General features: G+C 38.2%; 1 protein-coding gene across 2 annotated transcripts; it reads left to right on the forward strand.

Moving 5' to 3' along the window:
• The first annotated feature begins 45 nt into the window (after window positions 1-45).
• Window positions 46-23,382, forward strand: POP1 (POP1 homolog, ribonuclease P/MRP subunit). 2 transcript variants are annotated; one of them, XM_017806533.1, is made up of 15 exons: window positions 46-171; window positions 2,582-2,764; window positions 3,602-3,777; window positions 6,151-6,399; window positions 6,958-7,045; window positions 7,335-7,510; window positions 8,130-8,380; window positions 8,499-8,592; window positions 9,366-9,477; window positions 10,426-10,545; window positions 17,058-17,167; window positions 18,520-18,711; window positions 19,584-19,738; window positions 20,569-20,910; window positions 21,687-23,382. In XM_017806533.1, the coding sequence occupies exons 1-15, from the start codon at window positions 51-53 to the stop codon at window positions 22,345-22,347; spliced, it is 3,030 nt and encodes a 1,009-aa protein (XP_017662022.1). In that variant the 5' UTR covers window positions 46-50; the 3' UTR covers window positions 22,348-23,382. The 2 variants fall into 2 exon arrangements, with proteins under 2 accessions (XP_017662022.1, XP_017662023.1); XM_017806534.1 differs by lacking the exons at window positions 46-171; window positions 2,582-2,764 and adding an exon at window positions 2,957-3,089.
• Window positions 23,383-23,775: the final 393 nt, after the last annotated feature.

The following is a 23,775-nucleotide window of genomic DNA, read 5'->3' on the forward strand; positions in this document are numbered from 1 at the left end:
CCCCTCCCGCCTCCCCCCGCCACCCAGAGGCTCGGCAGCCCCCGCCGGCGATGTCTGGGGCGCGGGAGAAGAAGCGGGCCAAGAAGATGAGGAACCAGCCGGCCAGCGTGACGCTTCCGGCAGAGCCGGGGCCCTTCGCCGGCGGCGGGAGCAGAGCCTGCCCGCCCCCAGGTACGGCCGGCCGGGTGTCCCCGTCCCCTCAGCCCCCGGTGTGCCCGCCATGGGAGTACCCAAGGCTTCGTCCCCTGCTATAGACTCCTTTAGTCCTGGTGCTGCCATAAATCCCGTTAGTACAGGATTCTCGTTAATATGGGAGAATCGTGGAGTCTCCATCTCCAGAGTAATTCCAAATCCACCTGGGCACGTTCCTGTGTATCCTGCTCTAGGTGATCCTGCCTTGACAGAGGTGGGAGGTTGGACCGGATGATCTCCAGAGGTCCCTTCCGACCCTGACAATTCTGGGAATATGCGCTTCTTTGTATCATCCATTCGATTACACAACAAATCCCTGTGGTTCCTAGTCTTGAAATGAATTTGGGTGTTATATTTCATCCAGCGGCCCCCCTCTTTTTCTGTCAGACCTCGGAGCTGCAGGAGGGGCTGGTTTAGCCTTCTGGCGCTGTGAATAAATGCACTGATTTTCCCTCAGATCAGCATGCCCGACCAGTTTGCCTCTTGGGGCTTGTGGCTCCTTTATCTATGCAAGGATATTGGCAGGAGGCAGCAGGACCTGTCCCTAAAATGGCAGTGTCATTGCTGGAGCATTCTGTACACAGGTAACCTTTGCAGCTGAAGACTGAAGGATCCTGCCAGCTTGTATGCCACATGCTTTTTTCATCTGTCTGTTGACCTGCATCCTGTGTGCTGCAGTTGGACCTCACACACCCTCCCATTTAGATATATTGTTACCTAAAAACACCACACATGAAAGGGCTTGTTACTGTGAGGCCTTCAAAAGATGACAAATTGCGTCTTTGTGGTTAAACAAAAAAATGCTAAAGTGTCACAGTGTATTTAGGTGACTGAAGAGTTCCTAAGCAGACAGAATGACATAGCAAATTGTGCTCAGTCATGTCTGAAGATTTTGGAATATCATTACAGCAGTACTGCCAGATTAAACACATTTTTCTAACTTTATTTGTAGCAGGGAACTTCTAAGATTACATGGTTATGCTTTTCTGTTCTATTAAATAGAGTGGATTTTCATCCATGTAACATTCTTCTATAGTGTTAGTATCACAGTTTTACAGGGCTATTTTGTAGAAACAGGAAAGAAAAATTCTAGATAGGAGTTATAAAACTCTGGATATCCATAGAAGCTGGAATAATTTAAATTTTATTTAGGTGTTAAGTCATTCACTGCTTTTTGAAACACTCTTCCATCTTCTGATAAAATTTTTAGTTCCTCCACTGAGAGGGTGTGCTTGTGATATGAGTTAATTTTGGGCTGTAAGGCTACACAGATTTGCTGACTGAGGCAGCTTCCATGCCTCTTTCCCAACTATTTCCTTCTCACCCTCACCTCAGTGCCTGGACATTGCTGCTCTCAGCCACATGGAAAACCCAAGTCAAGGACTTGTTCTACATAAAAGCTGATTTCTGTTTTCCACACCAAGTTACTTTTTTAGCTGTACTACTGCGGTTCTGCGTGATGTGTGGTTGCAGCAGGCTGTAACAGCATTGCTACTGAACATAAAACTTCAACTTCTTGCTTATTTGAAATGGAAAAAGAAGGTTCTTTACCATTTTTAGTTCACATGAATTGATGCTGCTGGAGGTGAATCTGCTTCTGGCTGTTCTTCATGCCAATGGTAGCATTTTTGAGATGAAAGGACAGGCTTGTCTCACCCCATTTCTCTGCACATACAGATTGATTTTTCACTGGAGAAGTCCCTGAACTGTATGGCCCCATGTTCTCTCAAGCACTCATCTTGATGAAGTGGGTGGGGTGGTGGGAATGGCTGTCTGGGCCCTTTTTAGTTGGGTTTCCAGCTTGAACAGCCTGAGAACCATATTTCAAGCTATACTAGAAATCCTAACCAAGACTTAACTGAATATAAAGTAATCTAAAGTAATATATAATGTTAGTTAGGGTGAAAATACAATAATCATTGAATATGGACTTCATGGCCCTCTTCAACTTTAAGTACTGCTAAGTGCTCTTGTTCTATAGTGCCCGACAAGAATACATTTGCTTATAGGAAAAAAAGGGGGAAGAGGAAAAAATAATTGCTGGTTTGATAGTAAATCCTGACTAGACAATAATAAAAATCACTACTGATGTTGCATGGACTGATTTCAGTCAGGCTCTTGGAGGCAAAGTCTGGATTGGGTACCATTTTCAGAATGTGCAGAAGGTACTTAATCTACTGTAGGCTTGCTGCAGGACAGTGTAAAATTCTTATTTATTCCTGTAAGAAAGAACTTAATTCTTCTGATTTCTTATGGCTTTTTCAGTTACATATATTAAGTATAATAGGAGGAATCTGCAATGCAGTTTCATGAGGAAAGACTGTAGAGTTATTAGTTACTCAGACTGCTTTGCATTTCTCTAACCTCTTTTCATCTCTAAACCTTCCAGGAGATGTTCGTTCTGAGCAGCAGCATCAGCAGCAGAAATTTTCAAATCAGTCAGCTGGGCCTTCTTACAGGAAAGACCAATATTTTCCAAAAGGGCAAAGTAGAGGAGAGAGAGCCAGAGGAAGAGGAGGATGGCAAGGAGGATGCCAGAGTGTTTCTGAGGAAATGCCAAAATACATAACGGGTTTGTATATATGAAAAGGTCATAATTTCATGTCCAGGACAATTTTGCTGGTGATTAAGTTTGCTGTCTGTTTTTGTGCAAGAGCAAAAATTAGAACTGATGCTATGTTCTTCTGTTTTTCCTGATTTTCTCCAAAACACAGAAGTAGATTGTGAATGGAATGAATGACCAGCTGTTGTTCAATGGGTCCTTTCGGACTTCTGAGTTGAAAAGTTGCACCTGCTTGTAGTGAGGGATATGCATTTTGGTTTCTGTTTGCCAGCAAAATGAGTACCGACAGTCATCTGCTTTTAATGTAGCCAGTGAAACTGATTTTACCCATGATGTAAGTTAAAGAAAGCTTTTTATCTAACAGAACGTTTATTTAGGAGAGCAGATTAGCTTTGCAAAATGTGGCAGTGCTCTGATAGTGGATAGACCTCCATAAGCATAAAGCAAGACCAAGTTCTGGATTTTTATTTGATCATTTTAAAACAGTCTATAATGTGATTACTGCTTCCTTTTTTTCTCCACACTGAAATTCTTTTCATCTCTCTGAATATCATCTGAAAAGATTGCTATTTTAATTTAACAAAGAACTGTTTAATGCAAATAGGACTTGTTGGTTATACCACGGCTTTCAGATTCATTCACATATAAATATTTGCTTGAACATATCTGTAAGCTTCAGGATATCTGAAGAATTGAAAATTCCTATTACTGAATAGCGTGCAGTACTTACTTTTATGTCAAGAAAGTATTGAACTGATATACTAGGAGTAATTTCATAATTTATGTACAGTATCCACTTTGTTTTTTGGTATTTGTCATGCTCTGATGCAGTCCTTTTCATTCCAGTGTCTACCTTTGCTCAAGCTCGTGCTGCTGAAATCAATGCCATGTTGAAAGCGGTTTCGCAGAAGTCTTCAAACTCTCTAGTTTTCCAGACTCTACCCAGACACATGCGAAGGCGAGCAATGAGTCACAATATTAAACGCCTACCCAGGCGGCTCCAAGAGATGGCCAGGAAAGAGGTATAAGTGCATTTTACAGCGTTTGATATACTGGGCATAGCTAATGCACAGTGTTCAGCTGTACATTTATTAATATTAAGACCTGAAATTGTCTGCAAAACTTCCCTTTGTACCCTAAAGTTTGAGTGACATTTGGATGCAAAATGCAGAAACACCTCAGTTTTAGGTGTTTGCTCAAGTAGGTCTCATTAACCACTTGGCTTTGTGATTGCTGGACATCTTGAAAAGTTATTAGAGTGGTGTTAAAAGGGTCCACTGCAGGAGGGTTTGTTCAGGTCATGCACTGGTCTCAGGTGGTCCAAGAGTCCACAGTAAGACCTATCTGCCTTGCACCACCACAGTTTTAGGGTGTGACCCTGCTGGCTCAAACCAGCATGGCTGATGGACAGTTCACATGTTATAGCTCTAATGTGGGAGGTGCACTGGGGTTATTGGCAGACTGCATGCAGCTTAAGACTTACTTATTGACTATTCCTAGTAGCTTATGAAACTGATTTTGTGTCAGTATTTCAGCATTTAGTCAGAATATGCCTAGGCACTTGCTCCTTACCCCTTGTAGCTTTCATGTGTGTTTAAAAAAAAATTAAAAAGTTGTTTCGGCAGGATTTTATTAGAAATTATCTTTCTGATGTTTGGCACTGATCACTTTATCATCTCTAGAGACTCCTTAAAGTGACTGAGTTTGCTTGGTAAATTTTCTATGTATTAAGGTTGACTGATAAATGTGTTTATTGCATTATTTTTTTCCATTGCATTGTCTTTCTTAAGTTCTTTGAGACTTTACTGCCTCCATCCTCAGTTCCTGAAGATAATTGTTAGTAGTTCAGAAATTGCTTTGGGTACTTCCTTGCTGCACACCAACTACATATTTCTTAGGATCCAATAACTACATGTTATTGGATCTTCATAACCCATAACTCTTATTTTACTATGTTGGTTAGCATTCTTTTTGCTTTGTCAGTCATGACAAGAGATGCAGTTTGGCCTGTTTTCTGAGAACTGAAGGAAGAAGGTGTGGGCTATTTTGCATAGTTAATTATTTGCTCTATCCTTGTTAAATCTAGATTTCTTTAGTGTCTATGTTCTTTTGTGTCCTGCTTTTTTAACTCCTTCCATGTGACAGCTTGTCTGACTTCTGTGTACATGCTCACACTCTCACATCCATATATGACTCCTGGATATTTGACATTATTTAACTGGCCCTGGTACAGCTGTATTTCTTCTTCTGTATTTTCTGTCTTCAGGTCTTTTGGTGTAGTTTGTGTGTTTGCACAGTCTCTTTTGTTTCATGCTTTCCTACAGCTTGTCATATCTCCATTATTTGCTTTTGTAAAGCTTCTGTCTATTACTTTGCAGTGTTTGAGGTCTACATCTTCAAAATTACCTGTTTCACTTCTGCTGCATTTTCTTCATTTGTCTAAGATGCTTTATCATGACCATTTTCATCTAAACATTTACCCAGACCATCTCTTATCTCTTCAGAAAGCTTAAATATGTATATTTTTCACCTACAATACCACATCCCTTTTTCTCTAATTGTCTTTCTAAGCCAGTCCCCTACCATTGATCCAGTGGCTTGTATTGCCTCCTCTGAGGTGGAATGGTGGGTCTGATGGGAAGATATTTTCTTTTTTTTTTTCAATTTTCATGGGTTACTTCAGTGTTTTCTGTGTTCTTGGCACCAATCTTCTAGGATTCTCTTTCCTTTGCTGTTCTTATAACCAGTGGTCTGTTGTCAACTGTTTCTTGGTGAGCTTGCAAAGGATATCCTAAGAATCTTTTTGTATCTTATAGTCCCTATTTCTTTCTACCACTTCTCTTCACAAAAAGACAAATGAAATGTTGATTGAATCAAGCCTTCCTCTCCAGCCATGCATTCACCCATAATAATTCAGACCTTGACTGGGTCTGGTTATCAAAAATTTGGTCAAGATATCACCACAGTCCTCTCTTACCTGCTTTTATGTATTGTAGAACCCTTAGGGTCCTACCTGACAATCTGAGAGTCTGTACTGCTTCTGTAGGAGCTCAAATCAACTGGTGTTTTTAATGTCACATGGATGTGTTCATGTGAATATACTGATGTGTGGCAAAAACTCAGACAGGAAGTAGCAGATCTTACTGTTCACTGTTAAGTTTCTGAATGCGTGGGGATTTTGTTTTATGTGTGGGTTTCACCCAAACCTTGATGCACTTCCATGGATGTCGCTCGTGTAGAATGTTTCAAAGTGTTAGTTACCCTCAAGAATTATCCAACATCAGAATAAAGTATAACTTAATGTTAGTGCTTCCTGTATCATTATATTTCAGCCTTTTTCTTTTCAGAAGTTTGTTCTCGAGATTTACTTCCATATCCTCTCTTTTAAAAAACAGGCAGAGAAAGCTGTACATCAGAAAAAAGAACAGTCAAAGACTAAATGCCGCAAAGCCAGAAGGCGCCACATAAACTTGGTAGCAGAGTTTAATCGTAGGCAAAGAAAGAATATTTGGCTGGAAACGCATATTTGGCATGCAAAGAGATTTCACATGGTAAAGAAATGGGGATACTGTTTAGGAAACAGCCCTACAGAGAAGAGCTACAGGGCTTGTTACCGAGCCATGACAAAACACTGCCTTCTTCAGGTATCGCGTTTTACATCTGTTTTCTTTGTTATTTTGCCAAGGCGAAGTAATCAACTCTTCAGTTATAATGAATATTTCTGTCTCTTTGAAGTATTGTTGTGTCAGCTGTTAAAAAACCTGCTAAGTATGAAATAAAAGATTTTATAATTGTAATTAAAGGTGGCGAGTATCAGAGAGAACAAGATGAATCTTTAAAAGACTTATGGTAACTGTGACTGAAATACTACATTTTCAGTCTTCTCAAGAGCCAAGAGATTAAGCAAACCCCTGTATCATCTTCTTAAGCAGAATGCTATTGAAAAGAGACACTTTGTTCCATGTCCTTTTTGATCTACTGGTTTGAGAGGAAGTTGACCCTCAAATGAGAAATACTTGTCAGCCTTCCTATAACTAACAATTTTGAGTTGAAAAGAAAAGTAATTTTTCCTTCCTCTTTGACAAATTTTAGAGAATGAAAAAGTAATACTTCAGTGTAAATTGTGAAGCCTTGTCTGGTCCTTTCTTAGCAGGCTCACTTTCAAGAGTTATTCTTACTTTACCACTATCCTGTTGTTTCAGGACTTATCATATTACTGTTGCCTGGAATTGACTGGTAAAGAGAATGAACTTCTGAAGCAACTTACTCGAATATGTAGCATTGACACAGGTAAAATTTATGTAGTTCAAAAGAAAGATTCTGAATAGACTAAAGGATGATCCATCATCTTCCTTTTTTAATAATGTACCAGTCTCAGTAACAAAGTTGATACTGAATTGTGTTTTTGGGTGGAAAACATAATTAAAATGTGTCATACTAGGACTAGACATTCTTATTTTCTTATTAAGTTGCTTATTAATAAGCTAATTACGGTACAACATCTTACCTGAATTTCAATTTTATTTTGTTTATTAAACAAGAGATTATTTTATTTTTCAGTAAGTGTGGTCTCTTTTAGGATTAACATTTCAAGAAGCTTGTTGTCTGTCTGGAAGATTCGAGGGTTCCCTGAATCTCTACCGAGCAGATCGCTATCCTGAGGAGATGCTTGGTCCTGTTACATTTATTTGGAGACCCAGGGATGGGTCTGAACACAGACAGTTGTGGATATGGGTTCATCCAGCTCTAAAGCAGGTGAGTTTTTTTATATAGTTGAACTCTTATCTTTTTATGCATTGTACATATTAATGCTGAAGATGTCATCTGAAAAGTATGGAAGAGTTGGATATAATACATGACTTTGGAAATTAAAGGTCGGAAAACTGTTTCTGCTGTAGCAATATTCATGTTCTGCAGCTTGTTTTTATAAAGGTGGTACAGAAGGTGGATGCTGCTGAGGCATTTACTGTTTGAGCTTGTTAAAAGTTTTGTAGTGTCACTTGCTTCAGGATACATGTGCAGTATGATGTTGCTTGATTCACATCCTTTGCATTGGCACCCCCAACAGGCTAAGTTTAATATCATCACAGGTAATCATAATCTGATACTTAGCTATCAGCTTTAAAAAAAAAAATTAAAAAGTAAAACGTGCGCAAGCAATTTTTCTTATGTTAATTTACATGAGAACAAATTCTTAGTAACATTCAATATTACTTTCAGGTTTTGTTAGCAAGCCCTTAAATTCAGCACAATTAAGTTTATTCCTTTAAATCCAAATAGGAAAATTAAATAATATAGTGTAATTTTTTCGAAGTGTACTTAAGTTTTGCAGGGCACTGCATATCATCCTAATACAAACTTTGTTTTTCTTAAGGACATACTGAGGGAGTTAAAAGCAATTTTTCAGTGTTCGGAGCCTGAAGAAATCTGTATTACTGAGCCTGTTACAACATCAATTCAAGAGGAAAAAGAAATGGAGGTTGTTATGAGCCCTGGCAAGAAAAGAAAGAAGGAGGATAAAGAAGGAGAAAAAGTTGTGCCAGTTAAAAAAATAATTGGTGATGGCACTAGAGATCCATTTCAGTCCTACTCTTGGATCTCACAGACTACTGGTATTGGAATCAGGTTTGTTCATAATAGAGTCAGAAACTGTGGCCTATAACTACATAACATAGCTGCTTTAATAGTGTACTGGGGAAAAAAAATGTATGTTGTACATTCACTTGAAATTTTTCTCTTTCAGTGACAGAAGCATGGAGATTCTCAGATACAGGCTGATTGGCCCGTTGTCACATTCAGTCCTTACAGAGACCCTGAAAGCTGCTTCTGTCCAAACAGTAAGGAAATTGGCAGTTTGGATGTCAGTGTAATTTCAGTAATGTTCCTAGCATGTGCAAGCTTGTTTTGGCTAGAAATAACCATAAATTATCTAGCCTTACTTATTATAAAGGCTAACCTGTGTATTGCTCTTGTTATCTTCTCTATATTGGGTCTCTTGATCAATGCTGATCTCAGGAAGAACTCCTATCTGGATTTTAAGTGGCGGTAGGAAGAAAATAAAAATAATGGTGCTGTTGAGCAGGCTGTGTAGTTTCTGCTGTAGTGATGTATTCTGCTGAGAGGTCCAGAATAATTTGTGTTCTATTTGACAAACCCTAGACCGTTTTCTCAAGCAATGAGCTAGAGCACTAGAACTAAAGGGCAAACTTTTGTGTTTTCAATCAAATATTCAGTTCCTCCAGGATGTGGGGGTTTTGTGTGCCTCTTGGCACATGATATCACTGTGGTTTTAATGGTGGGGGGGTTTTTTTGTCTCTTGCAGCAAACATGATGGGGGCCATGAAATTTCTGGCTTTCTGTAAGAAATAGTGACAGAATTAGGAAGTATTGTGCATTGCTTTTTTATTTTTGGAACATGGGTTAAATTGAACAGCTTATTAGGGATTACTGTAAAGTATAGGACTACATTGAATCATGAAAAAATTATTTTGGTTTAAAACATGAAGGGAGAGAAAATGACTGTAGTGGTTGAGGCAAACTAAGAGTGAATTCACACTGATAGAAAGTAATAAATAACCATTTGAGTTTAATTAGATGTGTTGTTTTCCAGGAGATGGCAGACTCAGAGACGGAACTGAATAACTGGTGGGTAGAAAACTGCAAGGACTCTGAAAAAGTATCTCTTCATCAATGTCAAAGTGCTATCTTTGAGCTACTAGAAGGTATTTGGGCATGTGGGCGCTATGGGAGGAAGGGGAAACTCTTAAAATCTAGTGGTCAGAATTGACATGTTAATGAGTTGACTTCAGTGTGGGCATGCTTATTTTTTGCATGATCCAGAAAGTGATGCCTTTGAGAATGTGCTTAGGTAATTACCATGGCATGGCAAAGAATTAAGAAATGTTACATCAGAGTTTTTAAGGGAATTTAAATCATCTGTGTAGTCCAAACTCTTAATAGATAAACTGAATCTTGTTTGTTATCTTTGTAAACTTAGATTTGAGATTGCTGATGGGATACACAGTCTGATGTATGCTCTTACTCCCTCCCCTCGTACACTCAAATTAAGACAATAAGTTGTACAATACCTCCCCAGATAAAATGGTAGTCTTCTACGCAAAGTGAAAGTATTATAACTTGCTTTATAAATGTTTGCTTCTAATTAACAGTTGTATATTTGGCTGAATTTTAAAGTATCATAAAGTTAACAACATCTCCTCACTTTCTAGCACTGAAGCAGGTAAGGAACTGGCTTTGGTAGATCTCACACTGTACTCAAGCTGTCTATCCAATGTGAGGCAGTTAAGCAGAGATGAGGTAAATCTTTTACAAAACGTTTCTAAATTTCCTTTCTCTGGAAGACAAGTATAAAACAAAGGTTGTTGGTTCTTTGATATGTGCCAAATGCAAAGGATGAATTGAGCATGACCTCACTTCTGTGCTTAAAATTAAATGCAAACCAAGTCTTGCCTTGCTGTTGTTGACTTCCTTGGTCTTGGACATTTAACAAGCATTGGTGAGTTTTCAAAGCATTAAATAGAGTACTCTGGATTGCTTTGCTGGCTTAGTTGGTGTCACATCCCTGCAGGCAAAAAATGCATAAAATACTAGTCCAGAAAAAGATCACAATTGGTGCTTTCATGGCATTGTTCATCTGTGTGTTTTTAAAGGGATGAGTTCACCATCAGAAATGCCAGCAGGTACAATTCTTGGCCTAACTGTTGGAGATCCTCGAATCAATTTGCCAAAAAAGAAGACAAAAGCCATGCCTGACTTTGAAAAATACCAAGGTAAAATGCCTGGCTTATATTATGCTTCTTGTGGAACTGACAAAGGGAGGAGTTTCAGTTTCTCTCTACACTTCTTTTTATTTACTGTCATCTCCTGTGGATTGTCTCTTGCTGTTTTCCTTTAGCTTTTGATTTTCAGAATGTTTCTTTCCCCTTTCCACAGCCCCTGGCCAAACAGAAACAGCTTGAAAGTTGCCTAGGTTTTAGAACAGCAGTTGTGAGGGAGGGACATGCACCAAAGCTGGTCTTGTGCTCAGTGGAAGCCTCTGTCTGACCATACAGATGATCCAGGTTCGAATCCTGGCAAGGCCAACCAGGTGCTAAAAGCTGCTTAGTAAGTTTTTGTTTGTTGTTTAGTCTTCCTGATGCTGTCTATCTCTACAAGAAGATATCTGCTATTTCTGATTTATAGTCCTACAGTGATGAAAGTTCCAATTTCATTGGGAAAAAATAATAACATTGCAGGATTAGTATTTCAGATGGCCAGGATGTGGTTATGCTAAAAAATGAAAGATGCAAGCATGACTTCTGAAATTTTCATTTCAGTGCTGACTTACACAGGATTTCAGTGCAAAATTCAAATTCAGCTGGTTGTGAACATTCTTGAAAAATGTGCAAGAGTTTATACCATGGGGTTTGTGCACAGTGCTGTGTAGGCATTCCCAATTAGGTTGAGTGGACACAGGTTGCCTGACCTAATATACAAAACATCCTTGCCAGCTAGCAAGCAGTAGCACATAGGATAAGTTGAAAGTTCCAGAGACTTAAAAATACTTAATTTCCTTGGTGATGTGTCTAGTGAAAGACACTAGAATAATGTAGTCCTACCTTTCACTTAAATCAGGTTGAATACCTACTGCAGTTACTATCTTTTAGCTCTCTGCACAATTCTGTTATTTTCATTTTCTTACATCCTCCAGTTCTACATCCTAGAACAGCCTTTCTGTTAATTATTTCTGCTGAGCTAAGTTTCTCATCATTAGTGTTCCTGTTGGAAATGCTGCAGCATACATGACCTCTACTTTGGTTCCTTCCTGTTGAGAAGTCAGGTGAGCAATGTATCACTTGTTTAAGGATACTGGTTTGAGCTGATAGAGGAGTTAGCAACTGCAAAAAGTAATTTGACTCCCTTCATTCTGCTTGCCATGTCTGAAGATGTGTTCAAGAAGGCAAGATCGAGAGAAGGCATCTAGGTATTGGAAATGTCTTAAAAGTAGTTTCTCTCTTACTGCCAGAGCTGTTTGTCCCTCAGAAAGTATGGTCATGGTAAAGACGTAATGATGTAAGATAGGGAATCAAGAGGACCTTTGTGTTTTTCCTGGGGCTAGCTAGAAATGTCCATCTTCAAGATCTTTCTACCTGGGGTTATCCTTTACTTACAAAAAAAATCTTCCAAACCGCAAGTACTCAGAAAACTTGGTGTTGCTTTCTGGTTTCTTTCTGAGTCTTTTTTTTGTTTCATCATGAAGTCAAAGCTGCTTCTGTCCTCTCTGACTTTTATTCAGGAGGGGGAGAAGGTCCTTGTTCAACTAGCAAGGGAAGGTAAACTGCCTAATACCTTCCACTTTAGATTCTGCTAAATGACTTATTGTTACACATGCCTGAAAAAGTTGAGGAGGCAGAAAAATGAAAGAAGACAGACAATACAGCTGTGTTCCAGTAGGAAATCAAAAGGATGTCACGGTAAGAGAGTAGAAGAGGAGAGGACAGCCCTCCTACGTTCTTGTAACTAGGGAGAGAATAGGAGGAACTGATGGTTTAGCAGGGAAAGTGGCAGCTGTTTTCTACATTTCCCACCTAAGTTTGACTTTCTCATGCTGCGTGGGAAGAATCATTCACAAGCTCCTGCATACGTATTACACGTGCAGTGGGGGAATCCTGTGGCGCGGCAGTTCACATCTCAAGACTGGGGTCTAACTGCCACTTTCCTGTTTCCCTCAGAATATTCTTCCACGTTAGTTGGAAAGAGAGGCTATTGTTACTCTCTAAAGACTTTTGTTCTTAACCTAATTTTGTAGTTGACTTTGTGTCAGCTACTTACCTGTGATTTATTTCTGCCTTAATGAGCCTCCTTGTTAAAGTAGTTAAAAGCAGAGAACTTACATTTTTTTTAAAATCCTTCTAGAAAATTAATCTACGTTAAATATTTAACTCAGATACTTAGATAATTTTCTAATCAGGAGAAAGCATTCCAGTGCATTTGGTTCTTGTTGTTTTTGAAAGAAAAAGTAAAATTGCATATGTATTAATAAAAGGAAACCTAGACATAATTGTGCAGAATCCATTTTATGTCCAATCTGTTCTCTGTGCAATCATTACACTTTCTTGCCTCAATTCACTGTTTCAGGACCCATTATAAGGTCATTCTGAATTCAGACTAGTTTATAATCTCTTCAGAGCACGGGGTCTTGTTGCCTATTTCACTGCCTTTATACATCAGTTAGAATCATAGAATCATTTAGGTTGGAAAAGACCTCTAAGATCAAGTCCAACCATTAACCCAGCATTGCTAAGTCTATTACTTTGATTTTTTCTTTTTTCCTGTAAGCCTCCTTGGTTGCCTGACAGGTTTGCAGAAGTTAAAATCAGTTAAATATATGAAGAAGAACCTATTGCAAGCCACTCAGTGCAAAAGAATCACCTCTAACTGAAGAAGTTTGTAAGCCACAAGAGGCAAGGAACTGGCAGAGTGAAGAAATGCAACACAATGTACTGATTCTAGTGTTGTACTCTTCCCTAGGACCCTATTATTGGCAACACTTGAATCAGATGAGTGAAATATCCAGCAAGAATTTCATCAAAAGCAATGTATTCCTAAAGATTATTCTAGTTTGACTTAGCATTTTCACTAGTATTTTTCCAATCAGTTCTATCCCCTCATTCTACTGGTTCTTTTGCCAGGAGTAACCTGGGAATGGAGACTGTCCTCCTCTTCGCTTTTTTTTGAAGGACAATTTGTTCAACCAGAAAAGGAAGGAATTTAATCATGGCACATAGCATACATCACTACAGCAGTAGCATTATCAGCATTTCCACAGTAACACCCACCCAGAAAAAAGTTAGGCTTCTCTAAGATCTGTAATTCCATTTCAATGGTATTAGTTTTCCCCTTCTGTAAGAAAAAAAAAATCTTTTTATAAGCCTTAGAACTACATAAACTTTCTGAGCCTTGGTTGTGTTGTAGCCTTACTCAGATGTGGTAGTATTTTCAGCTGATCTCAATTTAAAAAATATTAATAGTCATTCATTTGCCTTAATGACTTCATGTTGGTTAAGCAATAGAAAGGAATCATTTCTGTATTCCACACTTTCCCCCCATTTTTCTTCCCAGACACTCAAATGCTATTAGGATTGGTATTAGTAAGATTGAAATGCCACTGCTTATGGTAGCAGATTCTGAATGTACTTTAGCCTTTCTTTTTCTTCAGTGTCATATAAAAGCTAACTGATTTTCTTAGACAATCTTTACTAATTTGCATTTGTTTGTCAAATGAGTGAATAGTTTAGGTAAGTTACAGCCATCATCTTTGCTTGTGGATTGTCATACGTGCACTCTGTGAAATTGATACACATCTCTCCATATTGCTTTTTTTTCCAAAATGTTGTTCTAAGGTATGCCTGAGTAGTTTTTCCCTGTGAGTGACATGCCTGAGTAGTTTTTCCCTGTGAGTGACATGCTAACAAATCAAGTGTAATTCCAGTCTTTCCCAGTTACTCACACTCTTGAATGCATATGCATGTGTGAAAGCTGTGTGTTATGGACACGTGCTGATGGAATTTAATCAAAAAACTGTCCTCATTTCTTCAGGCTGGAGGATAAATCATTTTTCACTGCCTTCTCAGCAGGTTTATGCCTTCTGGAAGTCAAGGCTTCCCCATAAGCAATCAGTTCTCACATGACTGCACGTTAGTGCTGTTCTTTTCTCCAGTTTAAAGTACACTTCTGACATTTTGATATGTATTTGCTGTCTTCTGTGGAAGAAAGCAAATTCCACAACCTTAAAAACCAGTCAGCGTGGAGTATGGTGAAGCTTTTAAATGATACATATAGATGCATGAATGAGATGCACAGAAGGAAAATACACCATGAAAGATATATGAGCTGAAGTTCCTTCTGCAGACACAGAGCCTGGGTCCTTGCCTGTAAACACGTCTCTTGCAGAATTTCAGGTATCTGTCCTCAGTTGTCCTGATACACAAACCCCTATGTACATAGGACTCTGAAACTGCTTTTTTTTTTTTTTTTTTTTTTGCAAAAGGGAGGAAAGAGAATTTTCAACTCTTAGGCCTGTCTTCTAAGACTATTCAGATAATCAGCTATGCAAATCAGATCAACAGCTTGAAATGGAACAAAACCTCCCTCTATCTGTTTGTGTTGTCTAAGCACCAACCATTGACACCAGCAGAAGTAGCCTGTCACTGAGCTTTCTGTGCTTAGTAATGCAACTTCTTGTTTCTTATACTAGCCCTAACATCTTTCACTATCATCAGCAACTTATTCATCAGTAGGGTTATTTCCCCAGCAATCTTAAAATGTGGACTGAAGAAAACGGGAGAGAGGTAAGAAATAAGAACTGGTGTGAGAGTCTGGGATTATGATTTGAATTACAGTATGCTTAGTAGAAAGAATAAATTCTCCAAGGTAGTGGGGATCAAAGAAAAGAAAGTACCAAGTTAGAGAAGAGTATTTTAAGGAAGTGAGGAAGATATTGGATGCATGGTGGTGATGGAAAGAGAATGACTTAAAAGGGCTTTCTGTAGTGGGAAAAAACGTTCATGCCATTATAGTGTACAGGAATTGTAAAGAACTCCAAGAATATGACAGGGATAGACTACCTGAACTGTGGTAATAAAAAGAAATGTTAAAAAAACCCACAAAAAGTTACAGTGAATAATTTACAATGAAGGAACTAGAACGTGTTTAAATGATTTAATATAAAGAGATTCTGGTGGTCACAAATGCTTTCTGTACAGAAGATAGAAAAGGTTCATTCCTTACCTTATGTTTGCTTGTAATTATGTGCCCTAAGTCACATAGTAAGAGTCAGAAAGGAATTCCCCACCACCACTACCTATAGTTTTATTGCTGTCTTTTCTCCTTCCTTTGGGGCATTGATATTTGCTGTATCTTCAGATAAAATGTGCTTTGTCTCTAGGAGTGTTGAGCTCTCTGAGGTTCTTAATCAGGTTCCTGTCCTTAATTTTTGGTCTGAGAAGGAATTCTTCTGGCTTAATTGGCAAGAATTTCTTTTTAGTTGTATTGTTCTTAATTTGGAGAAATGTCACCCTAATCTGATAACTTCTTTAGCATTTCTTCTCACATAAATCTAACTCATTAGCAAGAATGCATAGCAAGTATCAACTTGATAACACTACGAAACTGTCACGAATGGTACCATAGGTAATATTTTTTGCAAAGGATTTTGCAAATTTTAGTAATGGGGACATCTTTAAGAGTATGGATTTTAAATAAACAGTTACTGCAGTTATGTTTGACAGTACCTATTGTATTGTTATTACCACTGAATAGTCCCTATCTTCTGTGCTTCAAGTCTTTGTCAACATTACCTGGAAAAATTAGTGGAACCATTTTTAAAAGACTTAAGTAATTTTAAAAAAACAAAACAAACCCTGACATGTTCTGTTCCTTTAATGTGTAAGACCTTGTAGATGACAAAATGAGGAGCAGTCACTCTAAGTTTTAATCACAGAACTATTAATAGGTTAATTGAATTATTTATGGATAAGAATTATTTTACTTAAAATATGGATCAGCATACATTACATACTGTACACTGAAGGCTTTTAATCCACAGATCACTAAAGGTAGGTATACACTTTCTTTGCTTTGCTTAGATCGCAAAACAGAAGAGAGAGGGTATTTAATACTTCAACATAAGTTTTAAAGCTAGAAGTGTTATTTATCGTCAGTAACGTACACAACTGTTGATTTGTACAGACATAAGGAAGAATAGTCCCTTCCTTGAAGTGCAGGGTCTGAAAAGATCCAGAATGGAAAGCTAGTGCTAAATAAGTAGTTGCATGCTAGTCATTTCCATACAAATATTTCCTGTATGTACATTTCTTAAAGGTAATGCTCACTTTTCTTACAAGTTTACTTAGGCAGACTTATTTCAGGATTTGTAATGTTACTCTTCCTGATTTTCTGCAAACCTGTTGAATTTCACACTCTGCCTGAAAGGTCAAATTCCAGAACATTAAAGTTGGCATGTAAAGATCTAATTTAGATTGCCAAAGGTGTTGTCATTTCTAATAAGAAATGCTGGTAAAAAAAATGCCAGGTTAGTTCTTCTAACAGTTTGTTTTGTATTTGGTATTTGGAAAAACATGATAGGAACCTACTCCAGAAGCAGTGATGCTTGTTAAGCTTTTAATAGTCTTTCCTTGGTTGTCTACCCATAGTACTTATGATAGTGCAGTGATTTTGGAAATTTGATATTTAAACCACAAAAATTGTTTGAATTTTGTTTAAAGGTTCTTTTCTTTTCTAGATAAAGTTAGGCAGCTGTACCTGGAGGGTGTACCCCTAGACTGTGCTCACAGCTTTATCTGGGACCAGGACATCTGTAAGAACGTCACTGAAAATAAAATCTCAGAGCAGGTAACTAAGTAGGTGGATTGCCACAGAGAAAATGGCTAATGGTCCTTAGAGTCCATAGAAAGAGGCTCTTGAGACTTGTATAAATCCAAGGTCGATCAGTAGTTTCCTAATGTCATAGTATCCAGTTGCTGACTTGAAGTAACTTTTTGTAGCCTTTGTATAATGTTCTTGCACAATCATTTTTCACGACTCAATTAAAAGAAAGCTTTATTGCATTGTCTACAGGACTAAATAGTTGTAGGTTTATTTATCAGAAGAGTTCGGAATTAGATTTTCCTACATCACCTTGACTCAAGTGCAGCAGATAAGAGGGATAAGTGGCAGACAGAGGCTCTGGCCTTTCACTCGTAGCCGGGATTATTCTCCTGATAAAAGAACCACAGAAGTTGGAAGGAAATAAATCCTCTGGTTCTGAACTGCAGCACACTATGCTGTGGGCATTCTGGGCAATAACTCGTGATTTGTAGAGAACTTTAAATTTGCTGTTGCAGGTTTGAAATCTATCTTGACATTTTCATTCACAATGGAGGAGCAGCCCATAGAGTTTGTGGGTGAATTGCACTTTATGTGGTGGTTTAGTCACAACAGGTGATAAACTTTCAGCACCATTGTAATCAGAAAGAGTAAACACTTGCATGGCAGAAAGATCCTTATAAATATTCTCTTTATGAAAATTAGTTTTGTGCTCTTTCAAACTGGCTGACATAGTGTTAAAAAAGGAGAGTACTTGGAAAATATTGCGCTAGCACATGACAGTTGTCAGCACAATCTTTTTGTAGATGACAGTGTTTTTCATGCTATCATGAAATTTAATGTTTACCTTATAAAACAGAGGGAGTCTGATGGTCTGTTTTTTATAAATGTATTCTTAATGTAGTACAATGGAATATAACAACTGGTGATTGACAAAGCCTTGGTGCCAGCATGCTTTATGTGAAACTGTTTCATGACCAAATGTTCTTCCCATCTCCTTGAATGTAGTTCAGATTTGCTCTGTGTATTGACAAACTGTCTGAAAGCACCTGTTCAGTCTAGTCTTGTGCACAAATCTATAATACGATGTTGCAATGTTTGTTTTTCCTCCTTCATTTGTGTTGTACCTTTTTTTTCCCTGAGTTTCAGTACCTGCTCTCCATCAAGGACTACAGAAGTAAGAAGAATGATAAGAGGGTGCTTGATACTCTTCTAAAATAATTTTTCATACCCTGATAAAATTCTGTTAAAATATATAGTATATTACTAGAATATTTTTCCTAACTGTAAGCTCAGTTCTTCTTTGTATCTTGGAAGGGTATCTGGAAGAGGGAAGAAGAATGGTTACTAACTTCTGGGAAATGTCTCCTCCTTCTCAGGATTTAAACCATATGAGAGCTCAGTTACTGGTACCTGGATCACACCTTGATTTGGGTCCTTGTGAATCTAAGATTCCCATACTGTTGGTGCAGCAGCCAGGGAAAATGGCTGGAGAAGATCGACCAGGATGGGGCAGTGGCTGGGATATCTATCTCCCAAAGGGCTGGGGCATGGCTTTCTGGATTCCTTTTGTAAGTGACTTGGATGCCAAATTGCAAGTAAATATGACAAATAGTTTGGTTTAAATTAATCGATTTTAGAGAGTATACTTCACATTGTATAACCAATTCACAATTACAGGATCAAAATCCCACTTTAAAAGAGCGCATATGAACCGATTTGATGACTGAAGCTTGGCCTTGAAACTTTAAACAATATCTTCTGTTGGGTATAACTATGTCCACATAGCAGCATCTAAAAGCAGCAAGTCTGTGGGGAGTCAGGAGAGGAAGCTGAAGCTATAGCTCTCTGGTTTTGTGTTTCTGCAGGGATATGCCTCTAAAGAGAAATCATTTGGTGCCTGCTGCTAATCTATTTCCAGCTTGGCTATCTCCACCTCTGTCAACAAACTGGTTGCCTCTGATTTGGGAGAGAGCTTGAAACACAGAATTTGAGTTAAGCTTGAATACTCCCCTGATGCTGTTTGGAGCATCCTGCTTTGAATGTTTAGGTGGCAGTTTTAATATCTTTCTGCAGTTAAATTTATGCTTTTGAATGTGCAGGGGCATTAATTGCAGTGATACCTGTTGTGTGGTATAGATTGGGCAGTGACTGTTGAAGTATTACAACATTCCTGGCAATGTACAGGATTAGAACCTGTGAAATTCTTTTCAATTTCATTGATAGTTTTTCAGAATTAAATTTAAAGAGCATTGCTAACATTTTTGTTGAAATAGGCATGTATAACTGTAGAAACCATACTTAAGTTTATTTTTTGAAAGCTAAAGTGTTAGACTTTCAATTTTCTAAGGCAGTACCTTCTGGAGCATTAATATTTTTGTTTCAGTTAGGAAGCTGGAATCAGTACAAACATTGCTTTTTGGGTGTTTGGTTTTTATAACAGATATATCAAGGTGTACGTGTCGGTGGCTTGCAAGAAGCATTAAAGCATTCTGAATATCAAAGAACACCTCACACTCCAAATGATTTCCCAGACTGCCAGGCAGGAAGGCAGTTTGCCAAAGAACTGGAAACCAGTCTTCTTGAACAATTCAAACGGTAATATTAACTTAAAAATTAATTACAAGAATGACAAAAAGGAATACTGCTTAAAATATTCCCTTAATTATCTGTCATTGTGTTCATTTAAACTTGAACTTAATATTGACATCTTTCACTAATGTTTTAAATCTTATATTATAAAAAAGAATCCTAAATATATTTAACTCTGCTAAACAGGGCATACGAATTAAAACATTCTATTCCCAGAGACACGCTCAGTTATAGGACTGTAACAAGGCTGCAAAACAATAAAATAAACAAAGCTATTCCAAGTTCCCTAGGCAGAAAATGAGGGAGGAGGTAAGAGAATGCAGAGGCAGAATACCAAAGTACGTACCAAGTGTTAAAGAATAAAGTGAATTAAGAAGTACATCTCAATGTGTACTTTTAAAATATCAGGTATTCTGAAGTTTTCCTTCATTTTCGCTGCAACAAACACAAAACTCTTAACCATGAGTGCGGAGCAGCTGGAAGTGTCCTCTGCACCAACTGGTGTTGGTTCCCCTTCAAGCCAGGAGGGCAACGTAGGAGAAGGTCAGAGGAAAAGGTGGTGGTGTCAATCACAGCACATAGACATTTCCAGCTGGCTGAAAGGATATGGTCGTCAAACATACAGCAGTGTTTTCTAGATTGTAACTTTAAAATTCTTGTTCAATGAGATAACAAAGGGAATGCAGAGTTAACTTTCTGCTCTAAATACTTGATTTTGAAAACAGAAAACATTATTAGACTAGCAGGAAAAAGTAGACAGCCTTTTGAAGTGCTAAGTACTGAGTAAAGGCCCAGGAAACAAATATTCTTACCTACTTACTTGGTTTATAATTTAGACGTCCACCTGCAAAAAGGGCAAATTATGTCAAGCTGGGCACTCTATCTCCTTTCATCTGTCCTTGGGGGCAGCTGACAAAGAACTGGGAAGGAAGAATGAAAGCTTCAGGAGGATTTGTACGTCCTTCTTCCTCACACCCCGAGTGCTGCACAACTGAAGGGCATAATTACTGTGACCCCAAAGCAGAAGTGGTCAGAGAAGCTTCCCCTGAAACTGGTGAGGTAGAGGAGACCATGGAAATAACAAGTTCTGAAGGTGCCCTAAAACCAGAGGATGTTACAAGCACCCATGACCTTGGTGAGAGAGATGAAACTAAGACAAGTGACTTTATTGTTCTCAGGTATGTCAAAATGATACACACATGTTATTTCTTTATTGGCAATTATTGAATTGAGGAAAAGAAGAGCCCAGCCTTGAATATTAAGATAAGGGAATTATTTGATCCAAATACAGTGAGATTAAATAGTTTTGCATGGATCAGAATTTCCCATTGAGTGGAAGTCCTTGCTTTTCCCCAGCAAACTTAGTGACTAGATGAAGTAAATTCCTGAAATTATTTTAAATATAACACTCTGGAGTTTACTGTGTTTACTTAGAGTTGGCGTATTCTGGCTGCTTCCAGGTGGATGGAGCTTTTAGAGGTTCATGTTTTTGATTTTAAAACTGTTGCTGTGAAAATAGTCTTGCATTCTCTTCTGTAATACATCATCACAGGTGGTTCTTGCACTCCAAAGAAAATAGAGAATCCCCTGCATTCCAGTGCAACGCATGAGGGCAGCAACAGTGTTTGGAAAGTGCCTGAATGCAAGACTTAGTGTAGTTTTGTGTAGTTACCAGAGAAGAAAACATTGGAAGTTCTGGACTGCATTAATGTCACTGAAGGTTTTAGAGTATTTGTGGTTTAACAAGTTTTGAGGGTTTTAACAAGTAGTGTCACCTTCCTTCTGAAGAAGACACAGGAATTCCATTCCCCCATGTTCTTTTTGTGCTCAGAGTGATCTGAAAAACCCAGGGTTTTTATTAATCATTCTCTTGCAAATATGTGGGGTGCTGGATTTCTGTCGTACTGCTTGTTAATAACTATCCATGATATTTATTTTTGAAAATTTTTAATAGGAGTGAGAAACTACTAATGCAGTTATCAGCCTGGTGCTATCCCACTGCTGGAAAAGATCGGCGAATCCGTCTTATTTCTCGACTGGGACAGAAAGAAATGACTGAAGATGTTTTTTTGCCAATCCTGACGAGCTATCCAAGGGCTCTTGTCTGGGTCAACTTGTCACTCTTGAGAAAGGGGAACCCTGAATTACATGCCATGATTTGCATCCCAACAGAAGACGACTTGCTGCATCTAAGCAAAGACAAACTCTTCTGTGGTCCTCAAGAACCCAAACATCGTGACATATTCAAGGACAAGGTGCAGAGACAAAAAGAAGAGAAGAAGAAGAAGAAAAAGGGTGGCATGAAGGCTTTAGAAGGTGACCCTCTGAGCGTTCCAGATAAAGACACAACTGAAGACCACAAAGACCTCATTCTTGGTCTTTGGTCAGATGCTCTCCCAGATGTTACTTCCCACTGCTCCAGGACTGTCTTGGGATATGTCACTCGAGGGGATTTTTCATTGGCTGCAGGGTGTGGAGAAGCTCTGGGTTTTGTTAGCTTGACAGGGTTAATTTATATGTTATACAACCAGCCAGCAGATAAGAAAGGGCTTGTTTTGTTAAGGACTCCAGCATCTTTACAGTACAGATTTGCAAGACTTAATATTGAGGTTTAAGTATAATTGCAACGCAGTAGAATGCCAAAATACCAAAGAATGCCTGTATTGTACTCTGTGGCCTTTCTAATTTGTCTCAAATTTGAGGTTATTCTGAGCCCCAACATCTCTAAGATTATAAAATAATTAAAAGGCTTTTTAGCATTATTCAAGAAAATAACTAATGCATAAACAGACCTAGTATTACTTTTGATGTCTGCATTGCTAAGGATTTCTAATGGGTCATTATCACGATCTTCTTTATCTCTAAAGAAGCATATTCTTCATTTTTCTCCTCAAAGCAGTGGATGCTGTAACAATATACAGAAACTCATCATTTTCATTTTAGAAACTTTTGGTCAGATGGACTGTAGCTTCACAGTGCACTTTCACATGTAACTGCATGCAATCTGATCCAGTATATATAGCAAGTGGCTTTCCTGATTCCTCGTACTTGAATAGATGTGGCTGCAGTGCAAAGGAGCCGAGTAGAGAAACTTTGAACAGAAAGTTTAATACTTAAATGAATGCAAATAATATGTAGCCCAGCTATATAATTTTGAATTATAGGAACTGGAGTTTTTAAAATGGAAAGCATATCAGTCTCTCTCTCTAGTCTGAAAGGTAATAAGCTTTTCAGATGCAAATTGCTGGTGGTGGGTCAGCATACATTTTCTGTTAATAATAGAGGATATTTTTCTTCCTTATAACATGAGATTATTTTTGTATGGAATGTGCTAGGGTTGAAAGTTTCTTCATGTTACAGTATGGTTCATGAATGTTGTTCAAACAGTCAAAATTTGTAAAGCATGCTGGGGGATGAAGGGAGAAAGGTGTTTGAATTCACTGGGGCAGTGTGTGTAGGTTATTGGGTTTTGGTGTTCTGTTGGGTTGTTTTATGATAGCCTTAAGCATTTAGCCATTCTTGAATTAAGCAGCTTGAAAAGGAATTTACAACAGTACGCTGTAGTTAGTAGCAGCATGATACAATATATGCCAGATGGTAAAATTACCCTGAAATTATAATGTACAAATAAAAACGTAATCTATTCTTGAGTCGGGAGTCTATTGACTAAGCTTGATTCTTAGAGAAATTAAACATGGATAAGTAACAACCTTGTCTTTCTAAGTATCAGTCTGCAAATTAATTCTCTCACAGTTCTGTTTGAAAGTCTTAGGTGATTAGATTAATGTTGGCTGGAGTTGTTGGAGAAAGGATTTAGCATGCTTTACCCTCAAAATTATTAAAATTTAGACCATTTTTTGATTAAATATAGCATATACATGGGGAAGGGGCGAAACCATCTCTGATCACAAGGGAAGTATTGGAAGTGGGGCTGGATTTGGGTTTTTTTAAGTCTTCAGAATATGGATTGTAGAATGTGCACCATCCGTGGGAATTAGAGTGGCATGTGGGACAGAGAAATGGAGCCTCCAGCACAGCTTGGA

The sequence above is a fragment of the Lepidothrix coronata genome, unplaced genomic scaffold (assembly GCF_001604755.1).
Source record: "Lepidothrix coronata isolate B3197 unplaced genomic scaffold, Lepidothrix_coronata-1.0 Scaffold15, whole genome shotgun sequence".
Classification (NCBI taxonomy): domain Eukaryota; kingdom Metazoa; phylum Chordata; class Aves; order Passeriformes; family Pipridae; genus Lepidothrix; species Lepidothrix coronata.